This window comes from Myzus persicae, unplaced genomic scaffold, assembly GCF_001856785.1.
Source record: "Myzus persicae strain clone G006 unplaced genomic scaffold, MPER_G0061.0, whole genome shotgun sequence".
In the NCBI taxonomy this organism is placed as follows: Eukaryota; Metazoa; Arthropoda; class Insecta; order Hemiptera; family Aphididae; genus Myzus; species Myzus persicae.
In genome coordinates this window covers 573,342-594,135 of record NW_019104178.1, presented here as the reverse complement: position 1 = coordinate 594,135, position 20,794 = coordinate 573,342, and the positions used below count along the sequence as shown (strand labels likewise).

The following is a 20,794-nucleotide window of genomic DNA, read 5'->3' as shown; positions in this document are numbered from 1 at the left end:
ATCATGTAGAAGAACAGGGCAAGGGTGATTTTAAAATAAGTGTGTAATTAAAACGATCTATATTTGAATACAATTTAGTGTACATTGTTAATAAATGTTGCATATTAATAAATTTAATAAATTATAATTAAGTCATATTCAATAGATGCGATGTAGTATGTAGCATTATAATAGGTTATGATATGTCGTATAATTATTTATAAAATAAAATTCAAATATATGATTAAATACACAATTTTGCGAAAAAAAGTTTCAAAAGTAAATGTTACTGTGTGAAGTCACCCCAGCTTAATGAAAATGATGAGTGGTGACTGGTGGTAGTCACAATGCATAAAAAATATAGTTACAGAACTTCGTCCACCCGAATTTCAGCACTTCGAATACTTATGCTTGAATCAATAAATTATTGACAACCTTTGTTCATTTTTTACTTTCCTTATTATTATACAATCATACAATTAGCATTTAGTTTTTTTTTTTGATAATACTATTTACTTTATTTTTCGAACACCTTATTTTTAATATATGCTATTTTGCGAATTTCTTATAAAAGAATTCTTAATGCCATTAATGAAATAAAAGAACAATAGAATATTATTGAATAGAAATCTTTCTTTAGTTGACATTTTTTAAAACTAATTAAATATTTATTGGTATTTAAATTTTTTTAGAAAATAATACTTATACATATTAATATAATAGTTAAAAAAAACAATATATTGTAGACTGTCTCTAATATACTCGTATAATAACTGATTCTTTGAACAAGATTTCCATCTTTTATTATTTATTACCCACTCCTCGCTTTATATTATTATTTTATAAATAATGATATGAAATGGTGAAAACTATATCTGTTGGTGACTAATAACTTTATAATTAAAATAAATTAAAACAATTGATTTCTTTAAAAAAAACTAGTCATATGTTCCTGGGGTGAAACTGGGTTTTTTCTTTTGATTGTCTAACACATTAGCGACATAATGTGAATTAATTATATTTGTAAAATATCGATTCAGATTGATCTAGTGAAGCGTTAAGAATAGATGTGAATGTGTCTTAAAGTCTACTTGAGATCGTTTTTCCAAAATTTCTACATGTATGCCTCTAAGTCATAAAAAAAGTTATGGTAAAAAATTAGAAGAAATACTAATTGTCGAATCTAAATTTGAATTCCCACGTCTTAAAATGATGTAAAGTTAGTTCGTTTTTGAGATAATGAGTATTAATAGTTCTTAACCTAACCACTGTTAAGTGTATGTCTATACCTAGATAGTATGCATATGCTGTTATTTTATTATTATTCAATGGTTAAAATAATAAATGTTTACATTTATTTGTATAAGTATAATATAGTACAACACAATGAATGTACGTCAAATATTTATATGAATATACTCGAATTTCGCATATTTTTTTAGATAATAAATATTTTTTTCATGTCTTATAAATCGACGATGACTGGGATTTATGGTAAGGTGGTTGATGTATAAAACGATGTGGGGCATGGAGGAGATCCAATTATAAAGTCTTTGTATTGCGCGGTCAGATCCACAGGAAATATGTATAAAGAGGGTCTGCCTGTATTGATGATAAGCGTTCATAGAATTTATTTGATTCTCAATTTCAACAGAAACCTATTACACTTTGGCAAATGGATTTTTTCTCTAGACGTATCGCCTTACGAATTTTGTCTACTCTTTTCCTTATAGATACCTACTACATATATATATATATATATATATTGCATTTTGTGATCACTCCAAAATGAATGAAATGAAAATGTATTTTTCAACAACAGGTAGGTATCATGTCGCAACTATATTTATAAACTCAACTATAGAGTATTGTATTTTCGTACAGTTATACATAATAACAGTATTTTCTTATTTTTATATTTTTAAACATAAAATTATTTTTAAATCAAATTGAAGCAGTTATTAAGTATTAACGCCTGTGAACGAAAAAATCATGGGAAGTCAAGAAGCTATTTAAATTTTTGATTTGAAAACTTTGTATGCAATTAAAATTATTTGTGGAGTCACTTATTTTAATTATTAAACTGGTAGTGCAATTTTACATCAGTTAAATACAACTACATAACATTTGTATTCTCAAGTAGTGAAAATTAAAAACCAATGTCATAATTAACATAAAAAGTTTCAGTAACGTTATAATTGATTTTATCATTTTTACTACTTAAGTTTCAAAGCTTTTAAATTCTAGCACACCTATATATATAATTTCAAACAACTGAACATTCAGCAAGTACATTTTATTTTTGTAAGTATTTAAAATTGCGAACACGACAAACACTTTAGTGGTGTGAAGTAGAGCGAATTCCACTCAGAATGTATTGTTGTTCAAACACTGTAATATTTTATTTAACTGCTTTTATGTTCAAAATTATTATAAAATATTATTTTGCGTTGAGGCATGTGTAGAAAAACAAGATCTTAACATGCTGTATGTCTGTTGAGTATTACCTGTACCGTCGATATGTCACTACACTTGTAGGACTGTATCGTGTACGCTACAGTGGCATATTAGTTTATATCTATTTTTTAAGTTGCGCACGGGATAGCCTGCAAGTCAAGTATATCTAATTATATTATCTGAGTTTTAATTTTCGTGCACGTTAACTTGCTTCGCTTTGTGTGACTGCCCCGGTAGGGATATTTGAACAGTACCAAGGCAAGCGTATGCCTATTGCAGTAGTTCAATTTCTTGTCGATGGTTGTTTATTACTCGTTAGTTGATATCCATTGTAGAGTGCGTTGCTTTGGGATATCGCTATGACTGCGGCCGTGGGATCTTATGTGTGGATTCCTTGAGAATGAGTTTTTATGAAACATCGTGAACCCTTGGTTGGCAATTGTTTCTTGAATTGTTTTGAGACCGGCGGACCTGCCGGAAAATATCATTTCTAACGAACAAGGGATTACCGGTAATGGTGCGGAGGCCAATCGTTTGGACTGCCTCAATTATTTTCCATTGAGACTTGTATACTTGTGGTGCCGAAACTGGTTCAGCGTAAGTTAGTATAGGTATGACATACATTAACTTGCTTCTAATTTTTACTACATAGTGATAATAATTATACTTCTTATAATTTTAAATCAGCAAATCATCGTTTACATTACGCTAATACAGCCAATCCTTAAAAATAAGACTTTGAATTTATCTTTCGTACATTATATTATAAAAGTAGATAGTTCTACTTAATCACAAATCATTTAAGACGATCGATAAGATCACAGGCTCAGCCATCGTTCTCTTTATTATCATACGAGTATTTATTGCATTCTGATAATAGTCACATAGACAAAGGTCTATTTCTAAGCAGGCGCGGATCCGAGGGGGGGGGGGGCGAGGGTCCATGCCCCCCCCCCGTAGACTCTGGTGAATTTTATATTATATCTATTTTCGGCATCCGATAAAATGCATTGTTTTGCCGATAGCGTTACCGCCGTGTTTATTTAAGATGTCCCCCCCCCCCGTAAATACGTTCTAGATCCGCGCCTGTTTCTAAGACCATTGGAATGGAAGAAAAAACATATCCACATTTCTTTTATATCAATGTCACATTTAATCTTTAACTCTCGTCTAAATATTTTTGCATATAACCTCTTGCTTGAAAATTATCCAGATTTCACAACTCATGAGCAAAAACCTTAATATGCACTAAATGGCAAACTAAAATAAAAATACTCATACTAGGGATCCAGTTTTTTCGAAAATGTCTTACAGTCATGAGTCATGATACTCATTACACTATCATTTAATGGAAATAATAGATGCAGGTACCCACCCAGGTGCTTTAAAAAATGCTGGTGCAGTGATCTTTAAGATTAATAAAAAAATAAATGTATGTGTCATCACCCCTAGGCAAAAGTTTTGACACTAAATATTTATATATTTTTTTTGATTTTTCGACATTTCGACGGTGAATCTCTAACCAGGAATTACATTAAATCTGGAATAATATACACATTTCCATCATTATTATTAGCAATCCCATAGTAATCTGTACTAAATAGAGGACTTGCTGCCATTGCAAATGTAAAACAAAACTTTTAACAGCTTAGTCAACTTTTAATTGTTCTATAATGTATTGTAATATGGTGATATATTAATACGAGATAAACATAAAAGAATCTCATTTTGAGTAAGGTAATATAGTATTGTATGATACCATATTATTGTAATTCAAACTCAAAATTATCTTAAATTACTTGTTACTTGTTAATTTTATAATTATAATTGTTTTTAAGTTTTTATTTAGATCGTATTATTATAATATTATGTACATTAGATTCGGAGTAATGATTGAATTCATAAGGTAGATTTATTTGAACTATTTACAATATTGAAGAGATCATTGTTCAGTTATTTGGATAGATGTTTGAAAGTCGATTGACATGAAAAATCACAGTGCTGAAAATATGACGACATAAATAAGTTTATGTGGTCTTTTAAGTAATTTGTTATTGATTTTAATTGTAATATAAACACACAAACGTCATGATCGAAGGTTGGAAAGTTAATGCAATTAATTAACTCGAGTGAACACAAAATAATTATCTGTGAATTTAATAAAAGGTAACAAATAATACATTTAACTTATTATATTTAAGTTTTAAGTTAAAACCAGTGGAAAAAGTACTAACTTATCTCAGTTCAAAAAAAGTTAATTCACTTTTTTAATCAGAACGTGGATCACATGAAGAGTATTATGTGTTTACCTAGCTACCTATATAATACCTATAATATATTATTATATTAAGAAACAACAAATCATTGTATTATCACTATTATAGTATAAATGGGCTAATTTTTTATTTAAAACCATGTATATAGTAATTAATACTAAAACTTTTAAAATCCCAAAATTTCAATAACATTTTTTAATGGATTATTTTTAATCGAACTGAAAAAATCTAAGTTATTTTATTAGTTGATTAAACTAGCTAAGTTCTTAACTTCATTAGGACAGTAAGTAACTTGTTAAGTTGAAAAGTTTTAAGAACATTAACTTTTTATTAACTAGTTAATGCTCACCTTTGCATCTTCCACGGACTTTTCTCTGTGGCCCACCTTATCAGCAAATGTAATTATAACAATTATTAATTATTAGCTAAAATTATTATATGATTGTTCTGAATGAAAATATTTGGATTAAAATGTTCTACATGTGATTTCAACTCACAATGCCTACAGATTTTTTTTTGGTAACTTGGCAGTGTGACAAAAACATATTACTATCATTTGAGTTGTACATAGTGTAACTACATTTTATTATTATAAATAAATATATGCTGTAGGATTACGTTTCAATGTTTATATATTATTTGGATTTATACCTTAAGAAAACCATCTGCAGATTAAATTTCACATCAGTTTAGATTTATATATAAATTGTATTCTACGTACGGTCTGAGGTGAAATGTTTGTTGGAAATTAAGTTTTTTTGTTAGGTACATTATATCATAATACCATAATATGTGCTATAGTGGCTTTACAAATATATAATACTCATAGATAAACCTCTTATTTATCTCTCTGTGATGTGTTCGGTGTAGGTACCTAACCTTGAATTGATTATTTTAAGATTACATTAATTATGAATATAAAACGTATATAATTGCTGGCTACACTTTATGTGTAGAATACTTTTCTATTAAATAATTTTTTTGTTTGTTCAATACTCACGAGGTGGTGTCATAATTTTGCTTTATTATTTTATAGGTATTTTGTATGTACCTTAATAATGTTTTTCATTTCTTAAAGTAAAACATGGTAAAATAGTTATTTTTCTTGAATTTAAAAAAAAAAGTTATGTTATAGGTAGATATTCAAAAATGTAAGTTATGTAGTGAAAAGAAAAGATATTGTGGTGACTTCTTGTATACTTTTTTTTCTAAATCGGTGTACACCTAACCTTTGCCATAAAAAAAGTACCTACAACATTTTGATATAGATCTTTGTTCGCATAAAACCCTATAACTACATATATATTCGCACTCACCAACGTGTAAATAGCTCCGGTAATCGCCGCATGTCTTATGTTGAGACTGTAAAAACCGTTTTTACGACTGATATCATTGTATCTGTAGAGTACGGTTGTCGATTTCATCTGTTAAAAAAGAAAAAAAAGAAATACATAAACAATAAAAAGGAGTACACAATATTCTCAAATAGTTTTGATGGTACAAGGAAAACATCTCTGTGCATATTAATATTTGGATAAAAACTACTTTTAAAAAGCCAATAGCGTAGTGAAAAAAGTAATTGAATGTGCAATATGTAAGATATAGAATAGATTATTCTTCGGCATAAATTTAGTGTAAATCATAAATAATACTTACACAAATTTGAATATGTTAAAAACTACTCATTAAAATAAATTTTGATTTAGATTTATTTAAACTTAAAAAAAAAAAAATATTTGTTCGATAATATTTATACCGAAATAATAGCTATAATTTAAAAATGGAAGTTTGATTTTTCACTCCCCACGTCTAAATTGGTGTGATGAATCTAGATATTTATGTGTACTTAAAAATTCTAAAAAATCAGAATTTGAATAAATTTATTATTATGGGTTAAAAAGGGACTGAAAGTGCTTGATAAATCACCCTGTATATATTATTATGTATGTGTGTGTGTGAAGTTAACTTTTGTCGAACTTGTGGAATGAAGGATGAGTTTGCAGAGAGATAAATAATAAATGACCTGAATAATATTATTGAAAGTAATTTTATAGGTACGAGTTACGAAATTTGTATTTTGTATTTAATTTTTGTTTTGTTCAGTCGAAGTAATAGATACAGTGGACCAAAACATAAAATAACGAAAACAAGTTTAATGCTTAATGTTTTGTTACTGGAGTGAATGAGAATGAACAGACTTAAACACTAAACACCGATGAATTATAGAATTGAGAACCTAAAGTACCAAAACAATCGGGTCTCTTGACGCCACTAGAGTTATTCAATAGATAAATAATCAGTACCTACCTATTCATTTATTGATTATTTTATATTAATTTAATTTATTAATGCATACTGACGTACAATCTTATTTTCATATCTAACTTCACACTAAAATGCGTTTTACATAAATGATGATTCAGTCAGTTTCCAATTTTGTTCTTTATAGTAGTTATACATTAGTGGTTTAAGATATTTGTATAGCTAAGTATAATATATTGTATATAATATTATACAATTTAAGTGACTTAATTTAAACGAACTATTGTACTGTTCGTTTACTGCAAATATTAATTTTATATAAATAATTACAATCACAATATTATATTCATATCGTAATAATAGGGATCATGTAAAAATCATTAAATATTTTGTTTTAAATATTGCAATTTAGAAAAACTAATATTTAAATTGTTTATTTAATTAGTAGGACGTGATTGGTCGATTTTTTGATGTGGTATTCAGTGTTTAATGTTCATAATATTTTTTCAATTATTTATACATATTTATTCTTGACTTCTAATGATGAAAAATGAAAATTTTATCTCATACTCTTAACATCATTATTTGTCGTACTTACTTTTAATTTTACCCATTTATATAATTAGGAAGGTAATTTTAACTACATAAAATAATAAATATTATTAAAGTTAATTAATATATTTTATGTAATTTTGTTATTTAAAATTATTTACATATATATTATAAAATAATCTAATATCTACTGTAAATTAGCTACGGTTTATATTTCAATTATTAAAATTTAAGTAGCATATTATGCAAATTTTCTAGGATTTCTCTAAGCATTAATTTTGATTTTATGCTGTACTTTTTATTTATTCAAATATTAATTATTATACTACTAGTATAGCAATAATGTGTTGTAATTTATGTTCAACTTAAAAGGATATCTCAATCAAAGAAATACAAATGTTATAAAGACAGTATTTTATTTGAAATAAATAATTTGATGTTCTCGTTGATAATTAGTACAATGTTTGTTCAGTACTGGCACTACTGTATACATTTTTAATAATAAAAAACTTATGAGTTACAATATTTTATTTTATTTTTAAATTCTCTTACGTTATTTAATAATTATGTATGGAACTTAATCAATTGTATGAATTATAATTTTATAAAAATACAGAATAATCATTTATTATTTAAAATTACATTTTCGTAAGTAGGCTTAATTCTAAATGTTAATGAATTCAAATTAGGAGGCTTTGAACTACAACTTGATTATTTGTATGCACAATTATAACGAAAACTATAACTGATTAATATAGATAAATCAAAACAATGGAGAAAATAATAAAAAGCTTAAATTGTGTTCGATTTTATTTATGTAGCGAAAATGAGTTCAAGAATATGGCAATTAACATGTAAATCGCAAAATCTACATAATCTGATAATCTGTATGCGTCCAATGAATTCATAATATGACAAGTATATATATATTATAAAATTTCGTTTTAATTATCAATTAATTTTGTCCTTTATTCTCAACCAGTAGTAATAATAATTTATTTTGTATGCTCGCGTTACTTGAAATTTCATTATACGCAAGAATTATAAGGAGATATTATTTTCTTCACTCAATCCATGCTTTCCCGTTATTTAAGTCTATTATTTAGTCAGTATATTATAACTATAGTGACATAATAATAATGTGAAATTTTATTCCTAGTTTAATCGTTTTTGAGTTATGACAATGGTTGGAATTGGTAGATAAAGAAAATGTTAAAACGTACGGAGGGTAGTGTATTTTTGAATTATATATGTGGGATTAACAATGACTTGTACATGGTTTTTGTTCAGATAATCATTTATGAGTGTTAAAAAAGATGCTCAAAATGTTTTGAGCTGCATGCTTGTACAATATAACTAAAACAACTGATATACAGGGTGTTCCAACAAGTATGCTCACTCCCCTTTTTTCTTTAATAATGAAGTTTTTCAAAATCTGATTTTTGTAATCTTTAAATATATTCAAAGACCATATTTTCATATTATTGAGATTTTTTGTGCCACTAAAAAGTGTCCTGTGGCGATACAAACCTTTGTTTTTCAAATGAGTTCCCCACCTTTCTTCTTTGAATTATTTAGCTGATCATTTTTTTGAGAATTTTGATGTATCGAAATAAAAATTTGAACGAGTGGTTTCCTAGTTATTGGACAATTTGTACTAATTATAGTCCATTATAGGGATATGCTTATACAATTCTACACATGGAATAAGAAAAATAACTAAATAAATCAAGAAGAATCTAACCTGCTATTTACCTAAGTGTTTGACCAAATAAATATAGAATTACATTATTTTGTATGACAACGTATACTGTATAAGCATATCCTTCTTCCTTATTATAAACTATATTATCCTTAGCATAAAATGTGTATGAACTAGAAAACTACTCGTTCGAATTTTGATTTCAATATATCAAAATTTTCAAAACAATAAATTATCCGCTAAATAATTTACAGTAAAAAAGTGGGTATTTGAAAAACAAAAGTTTGTATCGCCACAGGACACTCCTTAGGTGATACAAAAACTCTCAAGAATATGAAAACATGGTCTTTGAGTATATTTGAAGCTTCCAAAAATCAGATTTTGAAAAATCATTAAAGATTCATTAAAAATCATTAAAGAAAAATGGGGGTGAGCATACTAGTTGGATCTCCCTGTAGATGATGCTAAAACTTTTGAGAATACGTTGTAAAATATCTTAATTGTTTTATGAACATTTGAAAAAATCTTAAAAAGATCAATGAATGGTTTTCCCGTTTCGCACACCCACTGTCGTGAACCATGCGTGTGTTTGAAACTTATTTAATTTAATATAAAATGTTGTGAAAATGTAAAGCCAAATTTATATATATATGTACTAGATTGAATATCAAATAATAATAATTTGTCTTGATCCCATAGTTGAGGTTTCAAGCCATGTTAAAAAGTTTATATTCGTGGTTGTTTATATAATTATATCAGAGTGATAGATACCAAGATTGATAGATGTATAGATATATAGATATATGGATACATAGATAATGGGATGGAGAGAAAAAGAGCATTTAAAATATTTCATTAAAACCCAAAAGAAGGAACTTTTCTTCCTTTAACAATTATATTACTAATTAAAATGTTTAACAGTTGCATAATCATTAGATTAGGTTATGTAAAGTAATACATATTTTTGAATAGGTCATTATTCAGAGTTATCTAAATTTCTTTTTTATTTCTGATATGGCTAGCTAATATTATATTTTCTTTAACCATTTAAATGTTCATCCACCCAATGCTTTTAAGTTATTGCAATTGGAAAAAAATAGAGTCTATTAGCATCTGCTCAGTATTCTAACAGAATAGTATGTGATCAAGATTTTATACAAAAAGGTCGTTTGCTTGAATGTCTTCATACATAGTTTGCCGTTTTGGAAAAACCACACACCATTGTAAGACAAGAACAATACCAGTTATGACGTTATATATTTTAACTAGTTTTAACATTTAACTTCGTTTTTTTAAAACTGTAATTATGGATGATTTATTTTTAGAACATGTTATGTATTTTAGTGCATATGTTCTGTCTAAAATTAAACAATGCTTTTTTTTACTGGAACTAAAAAAATTAAATTTGCATATATGTGTTTTGTTATCATACTCGAAGCATTTGTAAATGTAACAATATAAATTAAGTATGGCGTGTGCAATTGTTGATTTTAAATTTTCATGAATTTGAAGTTTAATTATATGCAAAGGAGATAGAAGCTGATAATTGAAGTAACTTTAATTCAACTGTATTTATGTAAGAACATGTTTACTCGTACATAGCATTAAATATTAAGGACTCGAGTATTCAATAACTTACCCAATTTTTGAAATACTAATAGTTTATTAATACGTGTTAATGTATCAAATAAAATGTGTATTATATATATCGTGATTGAGACTTACATCATAAAAATATCTAATGTACATTAACTCTTTAATTATTTATGTTCATCTGAGTGTTTATTGTAATTTGTTTACTTTTTATTAGCATTATAAGGAATAATTTTTGAATATTATGTGATTTCTATAAGTTTTTTTAAAAATATTAACCTTTTGTGTAAGATGCAATACATATTTTATAGAAATATGATATGAACTTAATTACGTTTATATGTATTTCAATATTATATACCATATAATTATTATTTAACGAATTGTTCAATTCCAGGTGATGAAATATCAATAATAGTCATACATTAATACATTCTTCAGGTTTTATTATTTCAATATTTTTAAATCACATTTTTACTTTTTTACACTTCTATATAGATTTATGATACAATATGTTCTTTTCTAATTCCTAAACGTTTTTGATAAAAAATATACTAATTAATGAAACGTAGATTTAAATAAAATACTTAACTAGTAAAAAAATTATATGCGAGTTTGTGAATTGTATTATTTTTATTATTAGGTTTTGCCCAAGTTAGTACTAAAATATTTGTAATTACAGAAGTGGACACATACTGCGTAAAAGTATATTTGATATTATATGAAATAAGTTGTTCCAAAAAAATTCATTGTAAACGTTGTACTCTATGATTCATAATATAAAAATGAATAAGTCTGTTAAAATAAAAATAGTATTGTCAATCGACATTTGAAGTGAAAAACTAACTAACTAAACTTAAATAAAATGTTACAAGTATGAATTTTCTATTTGTATGTAGAGTAGTGAAATTTTTTTGGGGGAAGGGATCTAAACATGGAAATCTAATGATTTTTAAAAGCTCTCAAAATTGGTGATCTTTACTGACAGAGTGATGATGTTCCGCGACTCTGGTTTAGATGACACCATAATCAAAGTTTTGAACGTTCTCACGAAACCAAATTACTGTGTAACGTTTTTAGTTGAGAAAATAATAGTTGTCGTTCTCGAAATATATTTAAATATACACACATATATATGTTATATACATAATGTAAGGATATACATATGTATAATATATTTTATAGTATTTTATAAATATTTATTAATAATACTATTATGACGTATATCCATTAAACGGCTCGTTGTATATGCAATTTCGGTACATTTGCGTGTTGGTGCATGCTATCCGACGATAGGGCAAACGAATTTAATAATAATATGAAAATATTACTTTTTGGTGAAAATAACGCAGACTGACTTTTTAAACATATTATGTATTATATATATTTTTTATGGCGACGTATATCGGATTGCAGTAAAATCAGTGTACCTACTTTTAATTTTTACTTTCTTTTGCTAACTAATCAGTTAACAGTAAACATTTAAAAAACATCTAAGTACTCATTAACTTGTTTACAGCAAGTCTATGCAGTGTGCGTTAAAGCACTTACCTTACACAATAATAATATTATAATTGTTCACTTGTTGCAGGTATACAATAACATTACATGATGGTTGTTTGATTGTCAAACAAATGTAAATTCTGTACTATTATGTTCTATTAATATAACGACAAACGTAACACAAAGAGATAATATTAATATAAAATATAATACATTTAGAGTAAGAGCAGCGAAGTCAACAAAACGCTGTTACTAAAACCTTAACAGTTAATTGAACTCGTATGAACTATTTTCATAGTATATTTTCATGTCAATTATTGGCCGTTCAAACATAAAAATATTATTTTATGATCGTTTATTATTAAATCATAACAAAAAAATAAAAAATAATAAATAAATATTTAATTACAGATCATTCTTTAAACTTTAAAGCTATTATGACTTTTTGTAAAAAAAATATACACTTATGGTCAACTATTATTATTTACATTTTATTACTCAACACTGGTATATATTGCACTGATATCGTTGGCCCTTGGAACATTTTATAAGCAATTATATTTCCCTCGAAATTTTAAAAGCTATAAAAATAAGTTTACTTATTACTAAACTATATAATATATGAACTACATTAGTAATAATTAACATTTTCATAATGTATACAAAAATATAAATTATATGATTAATGTTGGTATCTCTTTTGCATTACATTTTCTAACCGTATTTTATGAACTTCAACATTTTTATCATACAATACTATAACTAATATGAATATTTTTTACTTCTACTGTTACAATAGTAATTTAGTATCAATGAGAAATATATTTCTTGAAACCATACAATTTGTATTGATCTTAAACTGCACACTAACCTGATTCAACTTATATTGCATTTACTATAAAATGTTATGCAAATTATCTGGAACGACCTTCGTACTATACGTCATGAGCTTATATTTTCAGAATATAATAACTATACCTACACTAATTTTGTATTAGCATGCAATATAGTCAGTTCACGTTGAAATGAAAATACCGATAATATCTCATGCCACTAGAATGTTTTACTACAGAACTTTGTATAACAACCAAATTAAATATTTTAATATAAATTATAACTTAGAAATACACAGAAAACAGTAGGCCATTACAATTGATTATGATAAAAAAAAAACATATAATATCCTATTATTTTAAGTTTACATAATGTACCAAATTAAAGTATAGTTAAAAATGCAATGTATTTTAATGGCTGTATAAAAAATAAGTAATAATGAATTATTTTTTAACTATATTTATTAACTATGTTTTCTGAATATTCTTTCATGTCTCAATTTCAATAATATTTATTTTTAATTATTTCCCCGAGATGCTATAGAGCCTATGAAAGGCTTAATATTTCAGTAAACCACATTTAGACACAACTACAAAACATTAAAAAAAAACTCATTGTATAAACATTTTTGAAGTCAGTTAAAAACAATTAAAGAGAAACTAAACACTTTTTAGATTTCTATTGATCTTAGAAAAAATCATTGGGGGGTGAAGGCCATTAGTTACATTTTGATTTCAAAACAGTGTTAATTAGGAGGGAATCACAAAATTCAAATTAAGTTGAGGGGAAGGAATACTAAATTTTTGTGAAAAAATAAAAAGTATAAATACAATATTGAATCGGTTAATTTTTTTATGGCATCAAGTTTAAAACTAATTTATTTCTAATTTTGTTCTTATGTATATTGATCCATCGTAGTATATTATGGATTCCTAATTTTGTTCTTATGCATATTGATCTATCGTAGTATATTATGGATTCCTAATTTTGTTATCATAGTCGTAAATCTAATAAGTAATATTATTAAGTTGTAATTTATTTAATGAACCTTCATAAATGTTTTATAGTGGCACGAGAAGAATAACAAATGCTGAATAATTTAGAAGCAGATCAATAGGTGTGTAACGTAAATTAAATTAAAACTTCAGCCTACAGACATTTGAAATCACATTATGGTTTTCCAAAAGTTCTATAGGTCAAATTTCTCGACAGATAGTCCCACGAGGTTAAGCAAGCAATATAGAAATACGATTCGATCCAATACCACTATTTACTTCTTCCCGTAATTTTTCTATAAGATCTGGATTTATTTTTTTTCGATTGTGTTGTATAAAAATGGTTATACTATAGAGTTTATTTTGAAAATATACATTCGATGCTATGGAATTTATAATAAAAAATTCACTCAAATTTTTATTTCTATGTGTTATGAATTATATTAATACATCAAATATATTGTTTCTGGTCAAAAATAAACTATTGCTTCATAGACTTGAATATGTTTCATCGTAAGAGTATTTTTAGCACGAACCATCAAATTATAATACATTTTAGTAGGTATTATATTTAAATTACCATTTGTCAACGTGTCATTAGAATTAATTTGCGTAAGATTAAATTACGGATAAATTATAGGATAACATTTATTTATTACTAATTTATTTATTGTTTTAGGGTCGTTGTAACTTGTAATAGGGTTTGAAAACCACAACAAAATTTTGTCCGATAATGGAGTATTATTACACTTTGAATATCTCGGGAAATTTCAACATTATAATAATTAACGATTTCGGATGGATTTTGAATAATACTAGTTTTTGAACTAAATTTATTAAATTTCTACTTTGAGTAAGATACTTAGAACAGCATGCAATAATTGTTTTAAATAATAAATGTTTTGTGTTCTTAAAAACAGAATTTTTGTAATTATATTATGTTGTATAAGAAAAAAAAAATTGTCCAAAAGAAAATAGTTTAAGTACAGTATAAATTAGTGCTTATGACGGATACATTATAGTATAAAAATATCATGATTGATCTATATTTAGTACTTTCTATCATAACTGAGGACTTTATTTCTGTTAATTCTATTAACTTATTACAAAATAATAAGTTCTACATATAAGTTTTTTTAATGTTCAATATTATGTATATATTATTATTTTAATAATATAATAGCATGTTAAAAGTGAAATTAACTTTTTTTATTAAACTAAATATGAATCCTCCTAAAAATTAAAAACTTTTTTTAAAACTTAACGATAAAATTATAAATTATATGAGTGATAACAATATAAATGACATAATTCATTATTTAAAAAAAAAAAAAAATACTTTTAGATAAGTTAAAAATACGTTTATACTTTCTACTAATATTGTGTACACAATTATGTGAGATGTACAAAATCTACTGCGTGATTATAATTTTGTTCTAGGGATGGGGAATAGATAATTTTTAGATAAACGTCAGGTGCTTTGTCCGTAAAATTCTTAAGAGTTCTCTTTTTGTTTGTCTAATACACCACAGTATACTATAAAATATTTTATATTGATTATTTCAAACAAATTTTTTGTTCTATAATATGTATATAAGTATACCACTCACTCATCGCTATTTCTGAAAATTACAGAAGTTCTTCCACTTGAAATTTATAATAGTGGTTCCCTAATGCTATCTAGATGAGCAATAAGGAAGAATTAAAAATATTCTCATTTTAAGGATATTTAGGAAGTTGTTTGTTAGATTTTTGATTTTGATAGTTCATAGGATTATAGAGAGAATCGTTACAATTATAGAAAAATAATTAAAAATATTGAAAATTTCAAATATCTATTATTAGTTCTAAATGAAATAATTTGAAAATTATATGAAGTATAGTATATAGTAAATGATAAAATAAACAATTGGTGAAAATTTAAATATCTAAGGTTATTTGTTTTTGTGTCACGTAAAAAACAAAATCGGGTTTGTCAAAAACTGGTGATGATCGTTTTTCCTAAATTTTGTTTTCGTTGTTCCCGATTGTTTAAAAAAGTTCTGAGAATTTAAAATTTTTACCTCTTAAAAGAACAATTTAGGTTCAATTTTTTATCAAAAACTATATACCTATATATAGTTATACTATATAGTTGAAAATTGTAATATTTAGTAAAATCTGAGTACAAGGTACAGACACAAAAAAAAAAAAAAATTGAAAAACATCTTAAACATCATTGTAGTATAATGCATTTATTGTACCGCTCAGAGTCTAAAAGCTCAGGTGGATCTATCCCCATAACCTTCCTAATCAAACTATGCCACACACTGCAGTAACCTGTACAATGAATAATATAGTTATTTAAATAATAATTATTTGCAATAAACCATTACAAACAATATACTAATATATAGATATTTTCGATTGATGCCGGTGACTAGATAATATTTATTTTTCTTAAGCAATTGTATTATTATGAGACTTTCATAAAAAGGGTTGAATAATAATTATAAAATTGAAGAAAAAATGTTTAAAAGTTTTTTTATTTGAATAATTAATTATTTTTTTTAATTGTTTTTATAGTCTATAAATAAAAAATACAACATTTGAGTAAGTAAACAGTTTTTCCTGCGATTTTATTGTTTTTATTATCTAAAAGAATATTTAATCCAGAATTTACTAAATAACAAAACATGATGTTGTTCATTTATTCTGTAATATGTTCTATGAATATAGAATTCATCTCTGAAATACACTTTGATAATAGTTATTTAAACACGCTGCTGGAATTTGAAAATGTTTTTTATGAATGCATTTTAATTTTTAGTTTTAAAATATGATACACACATATAGTTTTTGATGATGTCAATGACAATGTTTATCACTATGCGCTCTAATAGTATAGAAACTAATTAAAAGTGGTTTAAAATTCACAGATTTTACACGATTTACAATCACTCACTGAACTATAAAATCCGTCATATTTAAAATGGTCTGAATATAATAATTTAAATTACAATGTGTTGGGTCGTCCAATGTTTGTCATCTATTATAATATAATATCGTATGATATTTAGTATATTAACGCATATTATAATGTGTTTAGTGTGATTGCATTTAAGTGGTCAACGTTTTGCAAATTACTAGGTTTTGAACTTGACAATGATTATATAGAATTGGTGTAGACATTATTGAAGACGATCAACAAAGTTACTACTAATATTGACCGTTTTATGCCGGTTACGAATTGCATTATCGTAGAGAGGTTTTTAGTGATTGAAGGAAAAAGTCCCATCGAGTCCTTTAAGTACGTGTGCGGTGTGTGTGTGTGTGTGTGTGTGTGTTCAGTTATATCTGTAGGTAGCTTAACCGTTTATTCTGTATAATCATTACGTCAAATATAAATTATATTTAAATTACGAAGTTAAGATTCTGAACTAATAATTATTATTATTGATGAAGTATCAAAAAGTGGTCAGTCGTTATCAAATACTGAAATACGATTATTGAAAGTGAACTAGTGAAGGTCTTTGTAGAATTTAGAAGAACAAAAGTAACGTTATGAACTTATAAATAATTGAGATGTATATAGATTTATAACGATATCTATAGATTATATTATATAGATTTAAATAAACTTATTACAAATAATGTAAAAAGATAATATTGTATATTGAAGAAAACAATTTTATTTTGTGAATCATAAGGTCATAATAGACTTAAAGAAGATACAAAAATTAAAAGTAAAAAAATCGTAAATTATAAATTAAGATATTTTATACATTTTGAGATAGAAAATTGCTTTTATGCTTGGAGTTGAAAATCATTTCTCAGAGTTTTGGTTTAAAGCATTTGTAACACATAATCTAACCTTATGTCTAGTTTATAATTGTAATCCAAACTCAGGAATTAATTAAAATGTTGTATAATAAATAAAATTAAATAAAGTATTCTATTCTTAATTTGAAATAAAAGGGTTATTTATCTTATAAGATACAACAGTTTACTGAAAACCTTATCTGTTATTGTTTTAAAGTTTTATAATCTTATAAAATAGTTATGTTGAAGAAAATTTAAATGGTAACTGTATTTAATATGTAATAATATATAAATGTATACATTGAAACTGATTATTTTAAAGGCTAACACTGATTTTATCAAAAAATTAACGTTTTTTGTTAAATCATTCAAAGAAGTAAAAACTTAATTATGATAACGATAAAAATTATAAAAAGTATAATTTTCTCAAAAATGCTGTTTTGTAATGACTCAATTTATGTAAGAAATATTAAACAAACCTAATATAACGCCACTTATTATCATAAACGATGCCTACAAAATGTTATTGGAGTGTAAAAGAGAATAACGTGTTTTTTTTCGTTTTTGAACATGTTTTAAAAATAATAGGCCATTGAATTAGATTTTTGAGCCATTTTTTTCACGTTTAAAAACAGATACTGTAAAGCATTTTTTTTAATCAGTCTCGGAAAAACTTGGATGACCTATCATGGTTCCGCGCTTTTTTTTCCTAAAATAATTAAACGGGTTTGTTTTATTTACTTAAATAAAAACCAATTTTGTTCCTAAACTAACAAAAAGGTTGAAAATAATTAAGTTTAATATTTAGATGCACGAAAAGAATCTCAATTATTTTGAATTTTAATGTAGCTACCTGAAAGATACAACATACCTATTTATTGAAGTAAAATATAAATGCATTCTGGTATTTTGGATGATTATAATACCATTATGAGAGTGACGAGGTTTTATTACTCTAGGAGACGGCAAAAACTTATAATAGCTCACTTTAATGTATTTATAAGATTTTATAGTTTTAAAGTAAAATCTTAAACTTTTCTACGCATTTTGTTTTTATTTATGGTTTTTTTTTTATACATTTTATTAAAAAAAAAAATTGTTTTACAATCCCTTTTAACCAAATACATTAACATTTTTATTTTGAACATACACAATAAAATATATATATTTATGAATATGTAAGCCATATATCTTCACGCGGATGAAAATAAATATTTTCTTTTGGATTTTCAAAGTTACGAGTGTTTATGAAGGTTGATACTTAAGTAATATAATATTTTTAAAAAAATACATACAAATAAAATTTAATGTTCATAATGTTTTTTTAATATGCAAATATAACATCCTATTGAAAATTGTTTTAAACATTAAACCGTAAATCAAATTTCTTAGTAACATACCATTATGTAGATGAACAATTTGCGTATAATATCTGGTGGAGATTAGTATTAGTATATGTGTGTTTATAATAGATTTTTTAATGTTTGAAATGTCTTCATTTATTGTTATTTAAGGTTAATTTAAAAGTATGGTTGACACGCTTACACACACATTCATTCACACTCACACAAGCAGGATATTTGTTTTAGGATACATACTTGTTTTTATGTCTGGGGTGTTGGTCGATTGAGGATGACTATTTTATTTTCTATATAATTGGTGGCCCCATAGTTTTTGTATATTTTAAGTCGATGTAATCAAAAGTACTTTATAATTGGTACATACACTGCAGTTGTGCCCAAAAATCATTAATTCGGTAAAATAGAGTGTGTAGATAGCGGATATCCACTAACCTAACCTAACCTATTTGAGATATTAAAAACTAGGTACATGATGTCATCCCACTTGTATAAACTGAAGAATGTCATTGATATGATTATGATTTACACATACGTTTTGAACACTAACATCGTTGGATATAATTGTTTAAAAAAATTTGAAAAGTAAATTTATATAGCCATCACTAACATAACGATATTATTGTTTATTGTTTCGACTCAACATTTTATGAACATTTATTATTGAAATTGAATCATTTTAATTTTAATTTTAAAAGTTAAAATTATTGCTGTCGCAGTAAGTTAAAATGTACAAAATTAATTTTAGCTTTGCAGCTTTATTGTTCAGTGATATCTACAGATTCAGAATGTATAGCCTCCTCAAAATGTTAAGAAAATTAAAAATTAATATTTTCTATGATGTATGAAAGTAGCTGTAAATATAAATGTGTATATACTAGTTACTCGTACGGGAACCGAAACCTAAAATAAATCCTACTAATCAGTATGAACAAACTTTGTGTTAACACATTATTAACACCCCCCCACCCTCCCTAAGAAAAATCCTGGCTATGCCACTGGTTTCTATAATTGTTTATATCGGCAGAAAAATATTTTGGATACAATCTGGACCGATATCCTTTAATTTTCTGACGGAATTCGAAAGATTTGATAAGCTACCCACAAGCAAACGACGGAGTCGAGATTGAAATCACAAGTATTATTTTTTTTAAACGCTTATTGCTAGAACAGCAATAGATTGACTAGGTAATAATGGTTGTTTAATCTGTGATGCCGGTTATCGTTATCTCAATTCTTTTCCTCTCATTTTAATACAATCAAATGGTAAAAAGTAGAAAGCAGGGAGACTACTTTGACTGCCAACGTACATGTTATATTTTGAATCGTTACCATGCATATTAAGTTATTACCATGGTTATTTATTTTCTAGTGTATTTTGTGTGTGTTTGTGTGTGCATGGATGAAAAAAAAAACGATTACCGAATTCATACCACACTAATCTATTCTGTGTCGAGTTCAGTGAAACTATAGGTGAGTGTC

The 20,794-nt window shown here is 25.8% G+C and overlaps 1 protein-coding gene across 1 annotated transcript in view; it reads right to left on the bottom strand.

Moving 5' to 3' along the window:
* The window catches only part of LOC111039662, a 113,810-nt gene that overhangs the window by 54,782 nt on the left and 38,234 nt on the right, over positions 1–20,794 (bottom strand). Inside the window, exon 3 of the mRNA XM_022323257.1 lies at positions 6,029–6,136. Coding sequence (XP_022178949.1) covers positions 6,029–6,136 — 108 coding nt within the window. The remainder of the gene's footprint in view (positions 1–6,028; positions 6,137–20,794) is intronic.